Genomic DNA, 21,925 nt, shown 5'->3' on the forward strand with positions numbered 1-21,925 from the left:
GACTCTAACCACAGTAGTGGAGCCAATTTCGCTGACATCTGCTTCCTCGCCAAAAATGTATTTGAAGGTCATGATTTAAATATTCTCAGGACCTGAACGACGTCCCATAAAGCAGAATACCGAGGTTTGGGGGTGGAAAGATAATTTGATGCTGCAATGAAGTTTGCAGACCAATAGATGTTCTCCCACCGGATGCCCATCCAAAGCTGAATGACCTGCTGAGATGGCTGGTCGAAAGGTATTAATAGATCTGTAAGCCAGCCCTTCGGAGGCTAAAGAGGCAAGAAAATTCAAGACTGGGACAACATCCGATCCCACAGGATTGACCTGCCTTTCGCCATCTACACCATGCCGAGCGGTATCTTTTATGCATGCTATCTGCCCTAGATTTGGCCAGTAGCGAGGCAACTTCTTGAGAAATGTCTGGGACTTTCCAGTGTTCTCTGTAAACCTCCATGCCATAAGACTAAGGGATGACTAAGGGATTTTGAGAGAACCAGGTGATGTGGATTCCCCTGGGGATCCAGTAAGAGATCCAGAAACGGGAGTGAAGGGATTGGAAAATGCCAAGAAAGTTCCATCAGAACTGGAAACCAAACTTGAGATCTCCAAATCGTGGTGATCACCACCAGATTCACCAGCTATCTCCAAAGCTGTGTGGACAACCTCATTATCATGGTTAATGGGGAAACGTATAACCCTTATCCTTGCTTCAGTCCTGGAGAAAAGCATCTGCCGCTATTGCATCTGGATCAGGATGCCAGCTGCAATACCTGTCCAGTTGATGACCTAGTCGAGAGGCGAACAGATCTATTGTGAAGGGGCGCACCTAGACTGGATCATTTGAAACACTTGTGGTTGTAATTGTCAATGCCTGTCATTCTCCCAGTGTCGGACTGCCAGTCCGCCACCTGATTGGATTTGCTGGGAAGATATTCTGCTGAGACAGGGATCTGATTGGCAAGGCAGTAAGTCCAAAACCTATGTGCTAAGTCTGAGTTTTTGATCTCGTCCCTCCCAAAAGGTTGATGAAGCGAATCGCTGCTACATTGTTCATTGTAAGAAGGACACCGCATTGGACCCTGTCTTAGGTCCAACCATTCACGTCGAAAGATCCGCAGACAGTTGATGTGTAAGCACTTTTCTGCAAAAGACAATTTTCCTCCTATGGAGAACTCCTCACATCGCGCTCCCCAACCTGAACTGCTGGTATTTGATTCTATTATTTGGGTTGATAGCTGAAAATGGGACAGCCATTCCACGCCTTCATATGTGACACCCATCATTGTAGTTCTTCTCTCACCTCTTCTGAGAAGGGAGCTGACTGTGAATACTTGAGGACTCAGTGGAGGTGAAAAGTCTTGAGGCATTGTAGAGCCCAGTAATGTAAAGTAGCCAGGAAAATGGCCTGTTTGGAAGAGGACAGTAGGCCCACGATGCTGTCAAGTATCCAAGACAGAGCAAGCTTTTGGCTAGAGCTTTTTGCAGCTTGTGCTTTATCTTGGATAACTTCCGAGATGGAAGACTCAAGTTGGGCCTGACCAAGTACACCATGAACCCCAGAAATTGCGTTGATCTGTATGGGTGTCAGAGAAGACTTTGGTTCATTGATTCCGAAGCCTTGAGACTTCAAAAGGTTGATAGTCTGTTGTAAATGACTGGACAGGTGTTGTGGGCATTGATCCATTAGGAGGATATTGGCCAGGTAAATGATCAGTCAAATGCTTTGGGACCTCAAGTGTTATACCACCGGTTTCAAGACTTTGGAAAAACACCATGGAGCAGAGAATAGCCCGAAAAGAAAGGGAGGTAAACTTGAAGATTTGAGATTTCCACTGAAAATGCAGGATTCGACTGTGAGGGGGAAAATAGGAACCGTAAGATAGGCGTCCTTCAAGTCTAGACGCACCATCCAGTAATTTCCCTTCAGCAGATCTCTGATAAGGTGAATACCCTCCATCTTGAAGTTGCGGAAAACCATCTACTCGTTGAACTCTCTCAAGTTGAAAACCGGTCACTGACCTACGTCACTCTTGTCTACCAAAAACAGGTTGCTGCGAAAACCATGGGGGTGTAAGGACGTTTGGGCAATAGCCCCCTACTCTAAGAGCTGGCCAATCTCTACCACCAGGAGGTGACAAATTTTTAGGTTTCGCCTAAACGGCTCTGTCTTTGTGAGACTTTTGTTTACATACAGTGGGCTTACAGCCTGCCCATATCTTACCATTTGTTAGCTTTAGGGTCTCTCTCATTTGTATCACTCCTATTTGTCTTGGCCTTCCCTGGAGCAAGGACCAAGTACTTGTGTCCATCCACTTCTCCTGTTTTTGGAGACTTTTTAGTTTTTTTTTTTTTTGTGGTCAAGCACTCCATATGAGTGCTTGTGTTTTCTGTCTGTCTCCCAAATCCCCATCCATGTAGCTTCTATTCCCTTCTACCTGCCCCCTCCCTTTCATGTGGCTTATTTTCCATCCCATCCCCCTACCCTGTACGCTACGCTACTTTATGCCACTGTACTCAGACACTGCACCACTCTACTCTGAGCAACTGCAGCATATGCCAATCTAATCTGCACTATTCTATTCTACACTGCAGCTCTCTGTGCCACTCTACTCTACACCACTGTACACTATACCATTGTACTGTACGCCACCGGATTGTACTGTACACCACTCTTCCACTTCACTCTGCGCTCAATGCTACTGAGCTCTATTGTGCGCCAATCTACGCCACTTCACTCTGTGCCACTGTTCTTTGTGCCACTCTGCAACACTTTATTTTGTGCCACTCTACTCTGCACCACTGCGCTCTACACCACTGCACTCTACACCACTGTACTCCACATCACTCTATGCCCCTGTGCTCTGTGCCACTACACTCTGCCAGTGTAGTCTAGTCTGCCCCATTCTACTGTACGCCACTCGACTTTACTTTGCACCACTCTGCTCTATGCCACTGCACTCTACATCTTCCTATTTTGCCCCATTCTACTCTACACCATTCCACTTTACACCATCCCAACCTATTCTGCCCTGCCCCACTCTGCCCTGCTAACTTCTGCCCGCCCCACTCTGTGAAACTCCACACACCATTCCACTCCATACACTCTGCTTGCGCCCCCACTCTGCTCTGCACCCCTCTCTGCTCTGCACCCCTCTCCTCCCTACACGCCGCTCTACTCACCTCACTTCACTGTACCCTACTCACCTCACTGTATGCCACTCTACTCCCCTCCCTGTATGCCACTCTACTCACTGTACGCTGCTCTACTCACTTCACTGTGCTCCACTACTCACCCCACTTCACTGTGCGCCACTCTACTTGCCTCACTTCACTGTACGCCACTAGTCACCTCACTTCACTTTACGCCACTAGTCACCTCACCTCATTGTATGCCATTCTGTTCAGCTCGCCTCACTGTACGCCACTCTACTCACTTCACTTCACTGTATGCCACTCTACTCCACGGTGCTGTACAACATGGTTAAAAGACATTGGCAATCCCAATTTCTGTTGCATAGGAAAATTCTGTTGACTTTGCCAATGCTTTTTCTTGATGAAGGTGATTCGGATACACTAGTCTGTAACCGTACTTTTGTACGCTGTGTGAGTTACTCGTTACGTACACGTTTTACTCTTAAAAAACAAAAAAAAACTCATGACAAATTGTTATATATATTTTTAATGTATTGCAAAAAATCTCCATACAGTGGTTTCTAATTTGCTATGAAGTACAACTCCAGGCCTTAGTGCAAACAGTGGCATATTTAAAATAATGTATACTTTTGTCAGCAGATGTTTGTCCTTGTGCTACCCCAAGTTCTATTTCGGTTTCTCTGAGTGATATCACAGTGGGTTTTACCAATTGAGTTGCTGGTTGACTGTGGTGTGCGCCCTGGTCAAGTAGCAACCACAGTCCAATTCAAGATTATGTCGGGCGAACCCTAAATTAACCTGTGCTCACCCTTTGGTAGCTTGGCACAGGCTTAACGTACAGGCAATGTGTAAAGTATATGTGCAATACTTCAAGTAGTAAAACCGTGAAAACGCCACACACTGATTTCACACCAGGTTAGAAAAGTTAACTTAATTTAATAAATAAAGCAGAACCAAAATGAAAAAAATCCAATAAGTAGAACTTAGGTTATTCATTTTTAAAGAATAAACTGTAAAATAGCACTTAGAAACACCAATTGGGGGTATTTGGATGCGCTGGACTGGGACAGTCAAGAGTTCCGGCCATCTGCGATGATGCACGGCCTGGCTACAGGGACCTAGTTAGGTCCGGTGAACCAAAGTGCCTTAAATCCCATTTGCAAAGCGTTGCGCCGATTACGAACTACGTAATAGAGGTGATGCCTTGATTTTCTTCATGCAACAGCAACGATGCGGCGAAGTTAGGGTGCAAGATCCTGCTGCATCAATGTTGAGGATCCAGGCGCCAGGGCTTGCAATGTGAAGACCAGTGTCGAGGATGTCTTGTGCAGTGGAGGTGATGGATCGTTTTCAACAAGCGCAGAGGCTGCGAGGCGGAGATTAGTCTCAAGGCTACCATCGACAGGGATGCAAGAACCTTGTGCTGGGAAAAGCGTTACAGTAGCGGTTCCACATGCGATGCGCCAGCTCTGTTCCGTGCAACATCGGCGATGATTCAATTCTGCTCCTGTAGCAGAAGGTGCATTGGTTCACTGGAGCAAACACCTTAAGCCCTCTTCCAAGGGTCCAGGACTGGAGTGTCATGACTTGGCAGGGCAGAATCACAGATGGCAGAGTCCAGATGCAGGACCAGTGTGGTTGGATGTCTTTTATGTCCCAGAGACTTCAGATCAGGAGGCCAGCCCGCTAGCCCTTGGAGTCACTCTGGGTTCAAGTGATGCAGGTCTAGTCCTTTTCACCCATGTAAGGGAACTGCAGGCAGCAGGGCAGCACAGCAAAGTACCAGTCCAGCAGAGTGTCACTCCAGCAGCACAGCAGTCCTTCTTGACAGAGTATTCACAAGTTCAGAAGTGTATGGAGTTGGTGGTTTCACCAGTCCAGTACCTAGGCCCGGTTGGGCCTTTGAAGTGGGAAAGACTTAAGACAGGTCTTTGAAGTGCACAGAGGTCCTGCCCTGGCTCCAGAATCACTACAGGAGGTTAGACAGCCCCTTGTGTGTGGACAGGACACCTATTCAGGTGTAAATGAGACTGTGACCAGCTTCTTCCTCCCAGGATGATCCGTCAAGTCACACCTAAGCTCCCATTACGTGTGGCTTGCTAGAGGGAATACACAAAGCCTAGCTGTCACCCACCCCAGGCAAGTGATCAAGAGACAGGCAGCACGCACCACGTGGCTAAAGTCATAAAATGGCAACCTTCTAAAATTGGTATTTTCAGAATTACAATTTAAAATCGACTTCAGCATAAGTTGTGATTTTAAATTGTGTTTCCAGGAACATCAAACTTGAAAAGTGTATCTCTTCCAATCTGTGAATTAAACTTACAAGAGGTAATAAGGTAATCCCAATAGTATCCTATGGGAGAGATAGGCCTTGCTGTATTGAAAAACAACTTTGGGAGATTTTCACTACCAGGGCATGGAAAACTTAAAAGTAGATGTCCTACTTTGTAGACACATTGCATCTTGACCTCTGGGTTCTCCAGGGCCTACCTTCAGGGTGACTGATATGTATAAAATGGGAAGGGTTGGGCCTGGTTACTTTGCCAGTTCAACATGGCAGTGTAAGACTGCACACAGGCTCTGCAAAGGCAGGCCTGAGTCATGGTTAAAGGGCTACTTAAGTTGGTGAAATCAGTGCAGCAGGCTTACAAGTAGCATTTAGTGCACTTTACTAGGGACCTATAAGTATATTAGATATGCTAATTGCGGCTAAGCCAATGTTACTATGTTGATCGAAAGAATAGAAGCACACTAGAACTGGTTAACAGTGGTAAACTGCACAGAGTCTTAATAACAATAATAAGGTCAGAAAAATGGAGGAGGTAGGCAAAAAGTGTGGTGGAAGGCCGCGGTAAGGTCTAAGTGTGTCTGTGTCAGTATGACGGCTTGCCTTTCTGCTTAACTGTGTCGTGTTCACACTTCGAGGTGTAGTTTTGAGGGGTGTGGGTGACTGATTGGGGCATGACATTCCCCAAATAAATGCATTTTTGACTTCGGAGTTGGGCCAGGGGGCCCTGAGTTGTGTCTCCTGCTATGTCTGTCAGTTTTTTTCATTGTTATCAGTTTACTAAGGCTTTACGTTGCTAATTTCTTTGTGTGTGTAGATAGATATATATATATATATATATATATATATATATATATCTATCTACACACACACACACACATACATATAAACATAAATATACATATATATATATATATATATATATATATATATATATATATATATAAAATCTGCAGCCATAGAAGTACTCCTTGAACGGGTGCAAATGTCCTAATTTCTGAATTTTTGGAATTCACAACCAGTTACAGTAGTAGGCTTGGAAACCTGCACAATTGTCAGGTTTTTATGCGTACTACTGGCAATCAAACACTCAAAAGTTGATCGGTCCAAGACTTGCAAATATTCTAACCATTGGCAATCGCTCACTGTAGCATTCCAACCGGTTCTTTTTCAACCACTGTGCCACTCTAGATAGAGGCCCTCCTAAAGCAAATCATTACTGACCCTCCTTCTCATGGGAATCAGTCCATCCTAAACCTTGGCAATCCCCTCCAGCCTGTGCTCTGTTGCTTTTCAAGTTGGGGAAATTAGAGCTTCACATGCTAAGCTGTGCCCCTATTCATGCTTAGAGAGGCATCTAGTAGTGATGTAATGGTTTGTGATTTAATTTAGCTTCAGAAACTCATTGTGAGCATGAAGCAACACATCACAACCAACCTAGGATTAAAAGTGATGAATTGTTATAATTTTCTGGAAATAACGCAATCTTAGATTTTTATGGCATTAGAATATGGCTTCTTATATTTATAATAAGGTTCTTTTCTCCCTGCACCATCTCAAACCATACAAGGATGTACATTAAATCTACCTACAGAATGAAAGATTCAAATTGAATTAAGCATGGGCATGTAGTGTCTGGTACAGAGTACCTGCTCTTTATCATTTGAAAAGGAGGATATTTGCCCTTCCCAGCACAGGTGCAATACATTTAGTGGAAGAGTACTTGCATTTATATTTTTACATATAAAGCACTCAAGACTATATCTTCTGCAATGACTGGAAAGGCCACCACGTTTCACATATTACTGCAATGGCCCCTCAGTAATGAAAGCTTTGAATGTGGTCTATGGTACTAGATGCATTCAGTTGTGTGTACTCTCTAACCTACTACATCTGTTTGGGACTTCTTGTTGCAGATTCCTTACCTTAATAATTTCCCCCAGGTGTCAGTCTGTATCCGGAGAATTTTCTTGAGCAGTACCCCTGCGCCATCAGGTGGCATCGGTCATGATGTTGTGGGTCCTATATAGGTGCCACCCCAGTGCGCTGACGTCAGTTCTTTTATTTCCACGCCAATCTACGCTCATATCCGAAGAAGAGCTACCCATTCAGTCACTTTTTGACTGGACTTTTCGACTTTTGTTGAAGTGTTTTTGACATTCTGGTGTGTTGAGGTGCCGTCATGTAAGATGGGATTCAAGCCTTGCCAGTCCTGTCACCAGATGATGTCCGTGACGGATGCGCACATCGTGTGTCTCTGGTGTTTGGAGCGCGACCATGACACAGAGTCGTAGTCCAAGTGCTGGGCCTTGAACCCAAAAGCTTTGAAGGCCCAGCTACTGGGCCTGGTGCTCGGCTCCTGGTCTTGGTTGAAGAAGGTCCTGAGACCCCTTGCGGAGCCCACACTTTTCGTCGACCCAATGCAAGTCCTCGGGATGTTCGGGTAAGCACAAAAAGAAGTCGAAGAAGAGCAAGTGTTCTTTGACTTCAACCTGCCAGTTGGATGATGCAAAGTGGGAAAAGGAGCATCGTCACTCCAGAACTCCATCCTTGGAGCCTACGTCTGGGTCTGCTCTGTGCCTCCTCAAGTTTCTGGGAGCCGGAGCCACCCCTGCACAATTGCATGATTTTTATGAGGCCATGCGCCTGGGTCAGCAGGGGCCACCTCTGGTTCTGCTCCAGTAGCTTTGGCCTCTGCTCTGGTGGCGCACCCAAGGATCCATTCCTGGATTCGAACCGGCATTGGTCGTGCCAACGTAACCTTCCCTGATGACGGCGATGCTACAGATGCTGCCCGGGTTGGCGTTGATCTCCTTCTCATTCCTGATGTTGACACAGAGCCGGAACGGCGTTGCTCGACACAGATTACGACAGGGACCTTGCTCCCTAGGTTTGACCCTGACCTTATTCCTAAGGGTACGGTGAGAGTTTGGAGGGGTCTCTGGACTCTTTAGAATACAAGCTTGATGATCCCATGGACTTGGCTCATGACCTGGGTGAAGCCAGTGGTCTGGAAACTTTCCCTGATGCTGCCATGCTTTCTTCTACTACCATGGCTACGGAGGAGAGAGTATCTTAATCCACTGTGATGAGGAGAGCAGCTGAGATCCTGGGCCTCGAGCTCCTTGCAGTGGCCATCAGGACTAACCCCCTGACTGAGTTGCTTAAGCCTGGGGCTTCCTCTTCAGAACCCCTTTTGCCCTATAATGAAGCCTTCTGGGGACCTAATCCAAACCCAGCACAGGGACTCCTGTCAATAAGACAGTCGCCCGCCCCTACAGACCAGCGCTTAATAACCAAGTGATCCTGACACCCCACCCCTGAGATCTTGGTTATCCAGGCCTCTATATCCCCAGGGGCATTCCCTTCTGAAACACAACCTCCCCCCCCGTGCCTCCCCAGACAGGGAATTCTAAAGACTGGATCAGTTTGGGAAGAAGGTGTTTTCTGGCATTGTGGTCCAAGAACACTGCATGCCTTTCGGGCCGTTACTCCCATACTTTAAGGGACATGGTTGCCCAGGTGCTACCACAGGTCCAGGAGGAGGCCCGGGGCCGTACTCTCCCAAGCTGTTGCTGATGGGAGAGACGCAGCTAGGTTCTTTATACGATGTGGACTGGATACGACTGACTCATTAGGGAGATCGGTTCTATCGACAGTGGCCTTGAGGGACCATGCTTGGTTGAGGACGTCTTAGGGCATGCTCTTCGATGGCAGTTGACTGTTTGGAGAGAAAGCAGACTATGCGCTTGACTGCTCTCAGGAGTCCCGGGATATGGCCTGGTCCCTGGACCTCGCAGCTGCTCCTCATTCCCTCAGTCTGCTTCTCACCCCTGTCATAGCTATGGAAGGGGTGCCCAACCACGTACCTTTCCTGACTGCTACTGTGCTGCTCATGCTGCCCAGCCTCTGTGTGACTAGGCTTAGGATGCAACGTCCTTGTGGATCAGAGGGCCAGCAGTCTGCCCATTTCACCAGCCCTCCCGCTGCAGCCTCCAAACCTTCCTAGTCTGAATTTTCCCCATCAGGGACCAGTTGGAGGCAGGATTCACCATCTCCTGCCCCACTGGCAATCCATCATGTCAGATAGGTGGGTTTTGCAAATAGTCCGAAGGGGCTGCTCCCTCAACTTTGAGACTGCCCCTCCATTCATACCACCATCCTGCGACAGGATGATGGAGAATTACCTGGCACTTCTCCGCGAGGCGGTTACAGCTCTCTTGGCCGAAGGAGCCATAGAGAGGACCCCTATGCCAGAAGAAGGGCGTGGTTGTTATTCCCACTACTTTCTGGTGCCCAAAAAGAACAAGGGTCTCATCCCGGTCCTTGACCTCTGATCCCGCAGTCTCTTCCTCAGGAAGGAGAAGTTTAAAATGCTCAGTCTGGTCAGGTCCTTTCTGCCCTAGAGACCGGTTGGTAGTGTTGGACTTGCCCAACGCATATTCCCTTTCTGCCTGCCCACCCACAGGCGTGACTTGCGTTTCACGGTAGGCCACAAGCATTTTTAGTTTACCGTGCTCCAACTTGGCCTTACCAGCACCCCTCAGGTGTACACCAAAGTGATGGTGGTGGTCACAGCTCATCTGCACAGGTCAGGGGTGTCAGTCTTCCCCTACCTCGACATCTGGCTGTTGAAGGCACGCTTGCCCCTGGCTGTTGTCTCCCACCTCCAGACTATGGCAGACCTCCTGCATTTGCTGGGGTTCACTATAAATGTACCAAAGCCACACATGACTCCCTCTCAGACATTCCCTTTCATCAGAGCTGTTCTGGACACCGTGCAGTTTCCAGTCCTATCCTCCGAGCGGCGAGTCCAGGATATTCAGGCTATGATACCAATGTTTCAGCCTATAGCTTGGATTTCGGTGAGAATGACTAAGGCTGCTGGCCCTCATGGCCTCCTGCATCCTGATGGCATATGTGGGCTCTGCAGTGGGACGTGAAGTTCCAGTGGGCGCAGCATTTAAGGTTTCTGTCCGACAGGTCTAGATCTCGGAGGGAACTCAAAGATCTGCAGTGATGGCTTTTGAACTGTGATTGGGTCAGCAGCAGATCCCGCTCTTTCCCAACCAGATCTAATAGTAGTGATAGAAGCATCACACCTGGGATGGGGCGGCCACATTGGAGAAGCAGAGATGGGCTCCATATCAGTCTTTGGAAGCTCAGGGCGATCAGACTAGCATTGAAAACATTGCTTCCCTCTCTCAAAGGGAAAGTGGTGCAGGTGTTCATGGGCAACTGTGGTACTGCAACAAGCAGGGTGGGGTCTTGGACCTTTGTCAGGAGGCTCTGAGCTTCTGGACGTAGCTGGAACATCAGGGCATATACCTGGTGGTTCAACATCGGGCATGCTGTCCGAACGCCAGAGCAGATGAACTAAGCCATCAATGCCTGTCGATCACGAATGGTGTCTCAATCCGGAGGTGGCACAAGGACTCTTTCAGCAGTAGGGAGAGCCTTAGATCTTAGCTCTGTTCACTTCCATATAGAACACGCAATGTCAGTTGTTTTGTGCATTGGAGTTTCCACGGCTGCTCTTGCTCGGCGACACTTTTTGTCTCGAGTGAAACTCAGGCCTCTTTTATGCTTTTGCACTAATACCACTTCTGCCCAGAGTTCTCCAGAAAATAAAAAACAACTGGGCCCAAGTAATTCTTGTGGCTCCGGACTGGACACACAGAGTCTGGTATCCTAAGCTCTTAAGCATGGCCATTGGTCCTCCGATCAGGCTACCCCTTCGGGAGGATCTTCTTTTGCAGCAGCAGGGGACAGTCCTCCACTTGAACCTGTCCATTCTCTGCCTTCTTGCATGGAGATTGAGCGGCGGCAGTTAACCGCTCTTTACCTTCTGCCAAAAGTCTGCAATGTTATCTTCTTGGCAGCCAGGCGTCCCTCCACCAAAACAGTGTGTGCCTGTCGTTGGAATAGATTTATTGCATGGTGCACAGAAAAGTCTGAACCCCCTCCCCCTCCCCCCCCGGTCCTTTTGCTTGTTCTTTCTCAGGCCCAGCAAGGCTCTGCTTTGGGCACCCTCAAGGGTTACCTGTCTAACCCCTCTTGTTTAAATCTCCTGTTGTTGGTAGAATCCTGAAGGGTTTTACCCATATATTTCCCTTTTCACTGTTCATAATGCCCCAATGAGATTTGAACCCGGTTCTTAGTTTTATGATGTGTGCTCCCTTGGAGCCGTTTCATAACTGTCCACTTAGGCTTCTCACTCTAAAAACGGTCTTCCTTGTAACAATCACTTCTGCCTCAGGGTGAGTGAGCTACATGCCCATTCATCAAAGCCACCTTTCACTTCCATCCATCCTGACAAGTTAGTGCTTTGTTAGTGGTTACCCGCTTCCATGTAGGCTAATCCATCACCTTGCCTACTTTTTATGCGCCCCCACATCCTTCTAAGGAAGAGGAGAGACTCCACTGCTAGGACCTAAAAAGAGCTTTGGTGTGTTCTACTTTGATCATACCAAGAGTTCTGGCTGAATGATCAACTCTTTGTGGGTTATGTGGGTGTGAAGAAAGGTTGGGTAGTGCAGAAGAGTACGGTCTCCAGAAGGGTCATTCTCTGTATTAAAATGTGCTACGCACTTGCTAAGAAGCAACCCTGGGAGGGTTTGTGTGCTCACTTCTTCAGAGCAACAGCTGCAACAACTGCGTTCGCACCTAGAGTTCCAGTCCATGACATCTGTCAGGCAGCAATGTGGGCATCTTTACACATGTTCACCAAACACTACTGCCTGGACAGTCAGCTCTTAAGAGACTGGCATTTTGCCCACTTGATCCTGCAATTGTTCATAGTATGATCTTGATTCGTAGATCCACCCCCAGAGATGGTATTGCTTGGGTATATATTCTAAGGTAAGGAATCTGCAACTAGAAGTCTCTATCAGATGAACAAGTTACTTCCCTTTGGTAACACATTATCTGGTAGAGACATATTCTAGTTGCAGATTCCATACCAACCCACCCATCCTCCCCGCAAACTGATTTCTAGGGACAGGGACTTCCCTTTCAGGGCCCTAGTTCAGACGCACCAGTGGTCAGTGTTCTTCATGGCTCCGCGCCTCTAGCATGGAAAGTTGTGAAAAGAAACTGACATCCGCACACCAGGGTGGCACTTATATAGGACCCTCGACATTATAGCTGGCAAGCACGACACCGACGCAGAGCTGGCCGATGCCACCTGATGAGTGCAGGGGATCTGCTTAAGAAGAATCTTTGGATCAAGACTGACACCTATTGGAAAATTTTAAGGTAAGGGGGTTCTGCAACTAGAATGTCTCTACCAGATAATACATTACCAAAGGTAAGTATGTGTTCTTCTAGTCCTTGCTCACATGCTGGTTTATTACCTGCCAGTGATTTTGTTGTAGGATATAAATTCCATATAAACAATATAAAAACAGTAATATGCAGTTATAAAAATTGTAGTGCGTGGTTTGTAATGCTTGGTTCAACTCTTGTGATATGTTCTACGCTTGGGCTGCACCTCTTCTGCTCGCATCCATTGTTGTTCTTTAAATACTTTAATGTTGTGCAAAGTGGGCCTGTGCTGGCAAATTGAGCGGAGGGTGAGGATTCCATTGGATGGTCCGTTCATCCTGGGATCCGAGCTGGCTGGTCGGTTCCTGTTGTGGGCGAGTACTTTGAGAGTAAAACCATAAACCTACCTACCTTTCCGAAGTCTTCTCTTACAACAGTTTCACAAATTGACCAAAACAGCCTCTGTGCTACAATGCATAATATGTAGTAAACATGGACAAGAAGTCTACAAAAGTATAATAAATTACATTTTAATGATTAAAAAAAAGTTGCTGTGCAAAGAGTAAAATACATCTCTACAAAGATTGAAACCCCTATTACTGACCCGTTACAATACATAAAAAAAACCTGTGTGGTGCAGATATTCAATTTACGATAAGTCATCAGGCCTGTCCCACAAAAGAGAAATATGCTATGCATCATCATGGGGTCTACTCTAGTTCGCCTCCTTGTGACACAATTGTGGATTCTGTGAAGCTGCTACCTACACCATGAGTATCTGCTGTAGCTAAATGTCTTTTACCTTATCCGTCTGCCAGCTGTGTTGGGGTATCCATGATGCTGCACCCCTCTGGTTCAAAAGGAGCCAATATTTTGACAGTATAAGAGGTGCTAAATGTTTGATGGATGCTGGAATTGTAACAAACAATACTTTTTCCTGTTTGTGTAACTGTTTGTGTAACTGGTCTCACGCGTGAAGGGGTGGTTCTAATAGTATTCCTATAGAGAATTGAAAAATGTCGTGTAACAGCCTTCTAGTACCCAACCGGATTCTACAAATGAATTTAAAACTTCAATATTGTTTTATTTTTATTTTTTTAGACCATGTCTTCAGCAGTTGTTCAGCTGTACACAGCAGAAAGAAACTCCATGTGGTCAAAGAAACATTGTGGGGTAGCTTGCCTGGTGAAAGACAATCTCCAGCGGTCCTATTTTATCAGAATATATGACATTAAGGTAAGGCATCTTTTACTAACATTCAGTCATAGATTTACTAATTTTTATTAGGAATATGTTGAGACACGCTGATTTTGTTCATAAAAACTAAATCTTTATTGGTGACTTGAAATATAGCAATTGATCCCTATCAACACGTTCCACAAACAATCACTTCTTTAGGGCAGATATAGTGGAGAATTTATCGATAAGTATTCTTTAAAATCTAATACAACCATAGTCCTAAAATGATAAAAATCATAATGAAAATTGCTTGTGCAATGGTGCGATATTTGTTATTCTATAAGCATTAATTTTGTATCAATAGCTTTTATGCAAAGTTTCCTCATCAGTACCTTTCCTAAGTTAATTATCTCTTCACAAGGCTAACCAATATCACCTCATACAGTAGTTATTACTGCTGTCCTTCTTATAAGTTATCACAGAGAAGGCACTGTAAAACAATATAATCTTCAATGATACCAATAAATTACATCATGTGTATATCTCATATCACCATGAGTCAATATCTAATTTAAAAACATATGCTGATTTTGTTTTTAAACAATGTAACTATGTGCCAGTATTATATCTTCTATATATTCATGATACAGAATGGTAGATAATATGATTTAAGATTATTTCCTCAAAATTACTGGATATAAGTGACAAGAACATAGTTGTCTCATGAAAACAACAAAGCATTATGTCACATCTTTGAATTGTGAAATCTGTGTAAAAGGTAAGAATTTACATTGGAAAACTATAGAAAACTAAGCTCAACCAGTAGTAGGTTACATGCAACATCAGTGCAACTAAATAATCAAAAAATATCTCTTAAAATTATTTTTTTATGAGGACGCAGACTATGAAGTGAGGATGAAGTATACACAAGACGTAATTTAAAAAAAAAAATAGGTACGAGGATTGTATCATGGATAAAGGTTTAATGCAATAAACAAAATGTGAACAAAAGATGCTCCGAGGTGTAAAAAGAAAAAGCTTGATTCCTTCAGGTCTAGTACAGTTAGATTGATTACATATTACAATACAGAAAATCAACTTTTGTGATATTCCATCTAGACATTGGCATCTCCCCATTAAGGATATCTATTCAAGAAAACATGTTACCCAAAGACAACAATTCACATTTAGGAGGCGCACTAGTTTACAAAGCCAACTTAGTCCAAGTAATACTATTTCATATCACAAACAACCAGGGTGTACTAGCAGATTGGTATCCTTGGATGGCTTTCTACAATTGTGGAATTTGTATCTATTGTGACTACACTGAAACTAAAGGAAAACAGACCGTCTTTATGAACAATGCAAAAAACGATTTCACTTGTAAAACTGAATATTGTGTTTACATTCTCCCCTGTAGTTATAATAGAATTGCATATGGGCCGTATGATTAATCCACTAAAAGTGAGATGGCAAAACATTTAATGACTCTAGCAGAGGAGGTGAAAATGCCCATAGCAAGTCCGAACATAAGATTACCGTCCTCTGATTTCTGCAAGGCAAGAACGTTACTGTTAATGATTTAATACAGACTTATTTTGCAGAAAGTTTTAGACTGGATTAGGGGCTGTTGTGTGTTGGAGTAAATATTAATTTATCAGTCATTGCACAGCTATATGTTTGAACCACTTTGTGAAGAGGTTGGTGCCATATTGGAACAGATAAAATGAAGATGTTTTTCTTGGTTCAAATTTAGAAAGGCTGACTTCTTACGACATCTGGTAGAAGATAACTTTGGACTAAATATTAATTAAACTTTTCAAGTAAAACAAATGGAAATAGTTGTAACAAAGTAAACTGATAAAAATACTATTAAGTATAACTCTTAAGTGCCATATAGAGGGGTTTACATGCATGTGAAAAAGGAACATATTTGGACTACTCTTTATCTCTTGCTGCATACAGTATTAGAGCCATTACCAAGTTCAACATACAAGAGGTTAACACAACACAACAGAACAGTGTAGAATAATATTTGCTGTATTGGACAAGAGTAAGTGATACCGTCCTGTATCAGAGTCTGGGTCAGAAAAGCACATTGTAGCCACCATATTTAATAATTTAGTTTAGTTTACTTTAAAAAGCGACAGGTGATTGAGTCAGTTGCTTCTGGCTATATGGATAATGAAGCTCCAGAGAGGACACCTGTCAAGGTATGCTAGATAGACTTTTATAAATAGGTCCAAATTATTTGACTAAAACCTTAGAACTAAGTAGATACAAACTTACAGTATCCATCTTTCAGGTGTCCAATGTGAGGAACATTGCAGGATCTGACAGCAGATGTAGATTCTAAAATTAGTAAATAAACTTATATGAGCTTTATAATATAAATTGCGAGTGTGAGCTTCAAGAAGCGAGTTAAATTGACGTCATTATAAGAAATGGTAATATTAATATGGGGAATGGTGGAAGATGATAAATTCTGTCATACTAGATTAGTAAAATGATAATACTGGTACGCGAGAATGTTTAAAGGTGGTAATTGAAATTAGATGGATTGTTATGAACGTATGTTAGCTTTGAAGAATGATGTTATCATGGTAGCTATGGATCCATGATTATAATATACTAATACATATACATGATGGGATCACTGATGATTATATAGTTTTAAAGTTCATTATTAGGACCACGGGGTGACAACAGTAACAACGACCATATGAGGCGATATTAGGTATCTTTAAGAAGTGATGATGATCTTCAATATGAGAAGAATGTATGAGGAAAGTTTACTTGTATGCTATTGATACAAATTAATGAGCATAGAAGAATATACTTTAAAAAATGTACAGGCTTGGTGAGCCATTGTAGTTAAAATTCTAACTACTATTTTTATAGTTTGCAGAATTGTGGTTCTGGTAAATTTTATGTAATACAAATTGATTAATTGCCAACTATACTTGCAAGAAGTGAGTGTTCACGTAACATGTTGACAGAGATTGATGTATTTCAAGTCACCAGTAAAGGTTTTTTTTTTTTTTTTTTATAATATAAAAACAAAGTTATAAGGGAATCTTTGATTCTGAATGCCAGATGGTATGAAATAGGATTTATGAAAATTGGTTCGAAATTGACTTGCCATAGCAGACTTTGGCATTCTCATATGTCTTCTATGTAGTCACCATATGTGTATACTGCTTTTTATGTGTCTATATTTTATACATCTGCTAATATTTGTCCATCCAGCATCTACCTCCTGTGTACGTGGTATTGACTCTATTTTTAGAACTGCTACTCTAAACTCCATTGTCAATTTTAAAAATACAACAGCAAGTGATCTCTTGTCTCATTAGCATCTCACTGTTGGTAATTACTCGCACACCAGCTTTAACTATAGGTACAACTCACATCTGCCATGTGGTAGCTTCAAGAAAACGTAGTATTGAAAATGGTAGTGGTGTCTGAGTTACTGGCCCCTGTGATGAAACTGACATCATGAGTATTAGGCCTAACTCTGCATAATGATTACGGAAGGCAACATAATCTTTGGGGACCTATTTTACACCTTGGCTAACAACCTGTCTGTAATGAATCACAAAGTTGGGAAGCTGTGTGAAAAGTTAAAGTGCAGGAAATTGAATTTCATATGTGGGGGGTGAAATGAGCAAGCACATACATTGTTTTTTCAGTGTTTGGGAGGACTTGTGACAGTCAAGGAAGAATTGGAAACTGAAATGCTCAGGGACGTAGAATAAGCAGAGAAAGGCTAACTGCATTAATTGTTTCACACCCACGAATGAGTGAACCACATTTATTAAGTCCAGCGGCTCGTCGGTGGAGCGGAGCCCTTGTTGTGCAGGGTGTCAGGATGTCTTAAACATGGTGTCTGCCTCAGTTTTGTTAGATTGCAAATATATCTATATGGATACAGGCAAATTGTGCAACAATCGGTAATTTGTATTAGCCTGAGGTATTTGTTACTTTTAATGACGCACAGAAAGGCTTTAGTCTACCTCCTACCTTCCTTTATAAAAGTTACATATGCAAAGTTGTTTTTTAATATTTGGCCCATACTTTCGCACATCTCCATTTCGTTGGGGCAATTAAATGAACCCCTAATGTGACAATGTGCAAGGGTGCCATAAAATTTTTAATTACGGCTATTAGAACTGGCATGCAGAAAACAGATTTACCTATGAAGGAAAGGTGGGTAAAGAATTGTGTGAACAATTTGCACCAAAAAATGTTAAGGGTATTATAGTCCATTCACAAAGGATCTACAACGTTAGGTTGAGGCTCATATAGTACAAAATGTAATACAGATGAGTTATATAAGTTCCACAAACATTAGGACAAATAGACCAGGGTGAGCATTCAAGATGCCCTCCATGCAGTGCAGAAAAGCCAACATTTGTGGCCATGACTTTGTTCTGTCCGCAGGTGGACCTGTTTTGGTAAAAATAAGAAAAATATCTACGGTATGTATACAGTTATCACCAAAATTATATCTGGAGAGACCTGCCTACTGGCCATATCACCTTTCACCATCAAAAGTCGGGTGCACAATCAAGCTGCAGTTTTTCTGCTGTTATTGGGTACAAGACACAAAACAACAAATTTAAGTTTGGCTTCGTGGAGAGGTCATATTCCTGTATACACAAACACAATATTGCCTGGTTTTGTTGTTAGCCAAGTTTCCTTATAAGCCTACGAAGTACATTGTTGAAGGTTAGACAACAGTTAGGCAGCACTAGGAAGCAAACTACTACGGTCGATATAGCATTGCAGGAGGATCGAATAAGATTTTAACAAAGCAGCAGGATTCATTGGCAGGGAGACCTAGATAAAAACCTCACAGATAAGCAACAGATTATCTGGTGTGTTCTAAGCAAGCATGTTTTAGTAAAAACTAAATTTAAGTTTACATTTTCATGTAGCTGTAAATGGCAAAATGTTCATGGAATAAGAACACTTAGATGGACCCACAGAGACTCGGTGGCTGTGCATGAATCCAGCAGTTGATAGACACCTACTAGCACCTTCTGTGGGAAGTACTGGATGCACTGTTTTACTGATAAGAAGTGACATACCTCTACCCTAGCTTCGACTACTAACTTCAAACTCTTGTTGTTCAGGTTATGTGGTAACTCCCTGAGTTTATGAACATTGAGTTCAGCTTACATAACCAGAGCATAGACGTAAAGTAAACCCAAGGTGCTAGAAGTGGTAGCCAGTTTGGTAGTGATATCTGCAAGCTTTAAAGATTCATACCAGCGTAGATTAGTTGCTGTTTCAAGCATAGCGGTATGGAGGAGATATTTCAACTTTAAAGCATTGCATTTTAAATGCTTTTGTTCCATCCGTGATGAATGCTGAGCGTTCAGGATTTTATCTCAGAGATGGATGCAGTGAGAGTCCAATTTTAAATACAAAGAATCCAATTTTAAATAAACTTGTTTCGACTGTCTGTTATCAAAACTAGGTACACAGATTTCTAAGAAATTCAATATAGACATTGAATAGTCCGGATGCTAAGAGAAGCTAAGTAACACTGCAGGTACAGGATGGATCACTGCAAATTTTGACAAGTTGACGGCGTTCTAAAAAGTAAGAATGATTTGAAAATGCTTTCTTCCAAGCCCATTCCTTTTTTGATTTCCCTTGGAGAATTTGATTGTCCATGTTATTTGATTGCCACTCTTAATTCCGTTTTATGCAGGGATATCTTTGATCACCATTATTCCGACCTATTCCATACTGGATCTGCTATGTAGCCAGATTGGAACATGTCCATGAGGTCATTTTCCTAGATATGGTTAGTCCTTTGAGAGGGGACAGCATTATCAGTCCCCTTTACAAGAAATGGGAGACATAGATGTACCTCTACGTTTGCAGGTTCCAAATTAGGCTTTTTAAGAAGGGGTTTGGTGTGTGCCGATTTAAGGCTGTTGGGTGCGGCACCATTTTGATGAGGTTAATTGGTGGGGGCCATCCAGTAAGGAAGCAGGACTTGAACAAGGTTATTGGTTAAGGAAGTTGGGATGATGTCACCAAAGTACAAGGCAGGTTTCATATTAGAAGAATATCTATACAGATGAAAAACTATTGAATTCTGCTTTAATAAAAGAGATAGTAGATACATTTCCAAAGCTTACAAAAGAGGACAAAACACTGCCTAACAATCGCAGAGTAATGCAAACGAGTAAGGAAAGCATGTATACACCATAAAACAGCAGAAAAACGATAAGTTGGAAGGTCACTGGAGGGGTCATAGGTTTGAATTCAAATATAAGAGAAGTTTTCTGTTTAGTGATTATCACCAGATAACTAAAATATGTACTGTGACGTCCTCCAAAAGGCAGCTGAAATATTCTATTTTGTTGTCACCTCATAGTGAATCACTTTGCAGTCACAGATGGCTCCACGTCATGTTTGTCGGATTGATGGCCTGCTCTCCTTATACTATGTTTTTCAAGAAGTTTTGGAATCTTCAGCACGGACATGGTTTGGGGTGGCCTCGAGTCAAGATACTTGGACTAAGGTGTTAGAAATTACTCTGGCAAAGAAGATTAGTTAAAGTGTCGGCCCTCGGACATAGCAAAAAGGAAAGAATATTAGATAATTCGTTTTGTTAGATTTTTTTTCTTGCGCTTTGTATTTCAATTCTTTCATTAATATTTTGTGTTGATGCATTTTAAAAATGAGTGGAATCTTTTAAACAGTTTTTAGGTGAAATGGTTTATTTGTAAATCATGCACAGCACAACTTAATTGCTTCTTGCTGGCAAAGGAGCAGAGAGGCAGCTTGTTCACTGTGTTCGGTTACATTGATCTGGTTAGCAGTTGCCTATTGCTATTGCCACTAGGGCATATAATTATGTATCTTCACACTTTATATATGTGTTCTCATGTAGACCTAAAGTCTTTGTCTCTGAAGGCCGTCATTGTGGACTTCACAATAGCGGCCTGCCTAGCACTGGTTCCGTGCCCACTCTCGGAGCTTGGGATTGTTGAATTGGTAGCTGGTGTCAGTAGATATGTCAGGGGCTCCATCTTTATTGAAATAGCTTTTGACTGGTTACGCAGTTCCAACAGATGTAACCTTAAGAAATTAGAACACTGTGTCTTGCACAGATATTGTTACAGTTCAAGCTTCACACAGGAAAAATACCCCTTTGGTTATACATGTCCTGCAGGCTACAGCGGCAGTGCCTCTGATTATGAAGCTCTTACAGGCTCAGAATTCTGAGCTGGAACATCAGGGTGAATGAACTGTTCAGGATCAGAATTTAAGCAGTAGAATTATCGTACACGTTACACGGACCTTGCAGATTTAGACGGCAGAGCTATCTGGTGTTAAACAGATTTCCCTTGTTTTGGACAGCAAATCTATCCCTCCCGTCGCAGAAAGTTTACAGGCTTAGATCTTGAACCGAAAAAACATCTCTTTTATTGTGCATACTTTGTAGTTTCAAGGATATGACCACGGTTATCCCTCAGGTTGCAGCGATCTTGAAGTCTAAAATATTTACTAGCAGCGCTACCCCTCAGATTACATGGAAACCACTGATAGATCTTATGCAAAAGAGCTGTTAGTCCCTTTACAGGGAGCAGCTCAGGTTGCTGACAGTAGTACTCTTATTCAGTTTACATAGTACCTACAAGCGTAGACCCCTAGCAGGAGAGCTCTCCTTCAGACTAGAGATTTTAACATTTGGATTTCAGACAGCTGAGACCTTCTAGGCTCTGCTCTTCGATGGAACTCCTTGGGTTAGATCTTCTAGGCTCAGTCTGTGGCTAGCAGACCATTTACTGAGTGCAAGTCTTCTAAACGCTAGGTTCTCAGACCATAGTACTATCCATTAGGTCACAAAGATTTTACAGGCTTAGCATTTGGATAATAAAGCTATCTTTTCGACTGTATTTATCTTGGGAACTCCTGCTTATGTCCGAAGTAAAAGAGGTTACAGAAATCTGACAGCCTAGCTCATGTGACAGCAAACCAATATTTCAGGTTATAGAGCTTTCTCTG

General features: G+C 43.1%; 1 protein-coding gene across 1 annotated transcript in view; it reads left to right on the plus strand.

Annotated features, from left to right (window-relative positions):
- Positions 1 to 21,925, plus strand: part of WASL (WASP like actin nucleation promoting factor) — a 299,023-nt gene that overhangs the window by 50,906 nt on the left and 226,192 nt on the right. Inside the window, exon 2 of the mRNA XM_069229876.1 lies at positions 13,814 to 13,948. Coding sequence (XP_069085977.1) covers positions 13,814 to 13,948 — 135 coding nt within the window. The remainder of the gene's footprint in view (positions 1 to 13,813; positions 13,949 to 21,925) is intronic.

This window comes from Pleurodeles waltl, chromosome 4_1 (assembly GCF_031143425.1).
Source record: "Pleurodeles waltl isolate 20211129_DDA chromosome 4_1, aPleWal1.hap1.20221129, whole genome shotgun sequence".
In the NCBI taxonomy this organism is placed as follows: Eukaryota; Metazoa; Chordata; class Amphibia; order Caudata; family Salamandridae; genus Pleurodeles; species Pleurodeles waltl.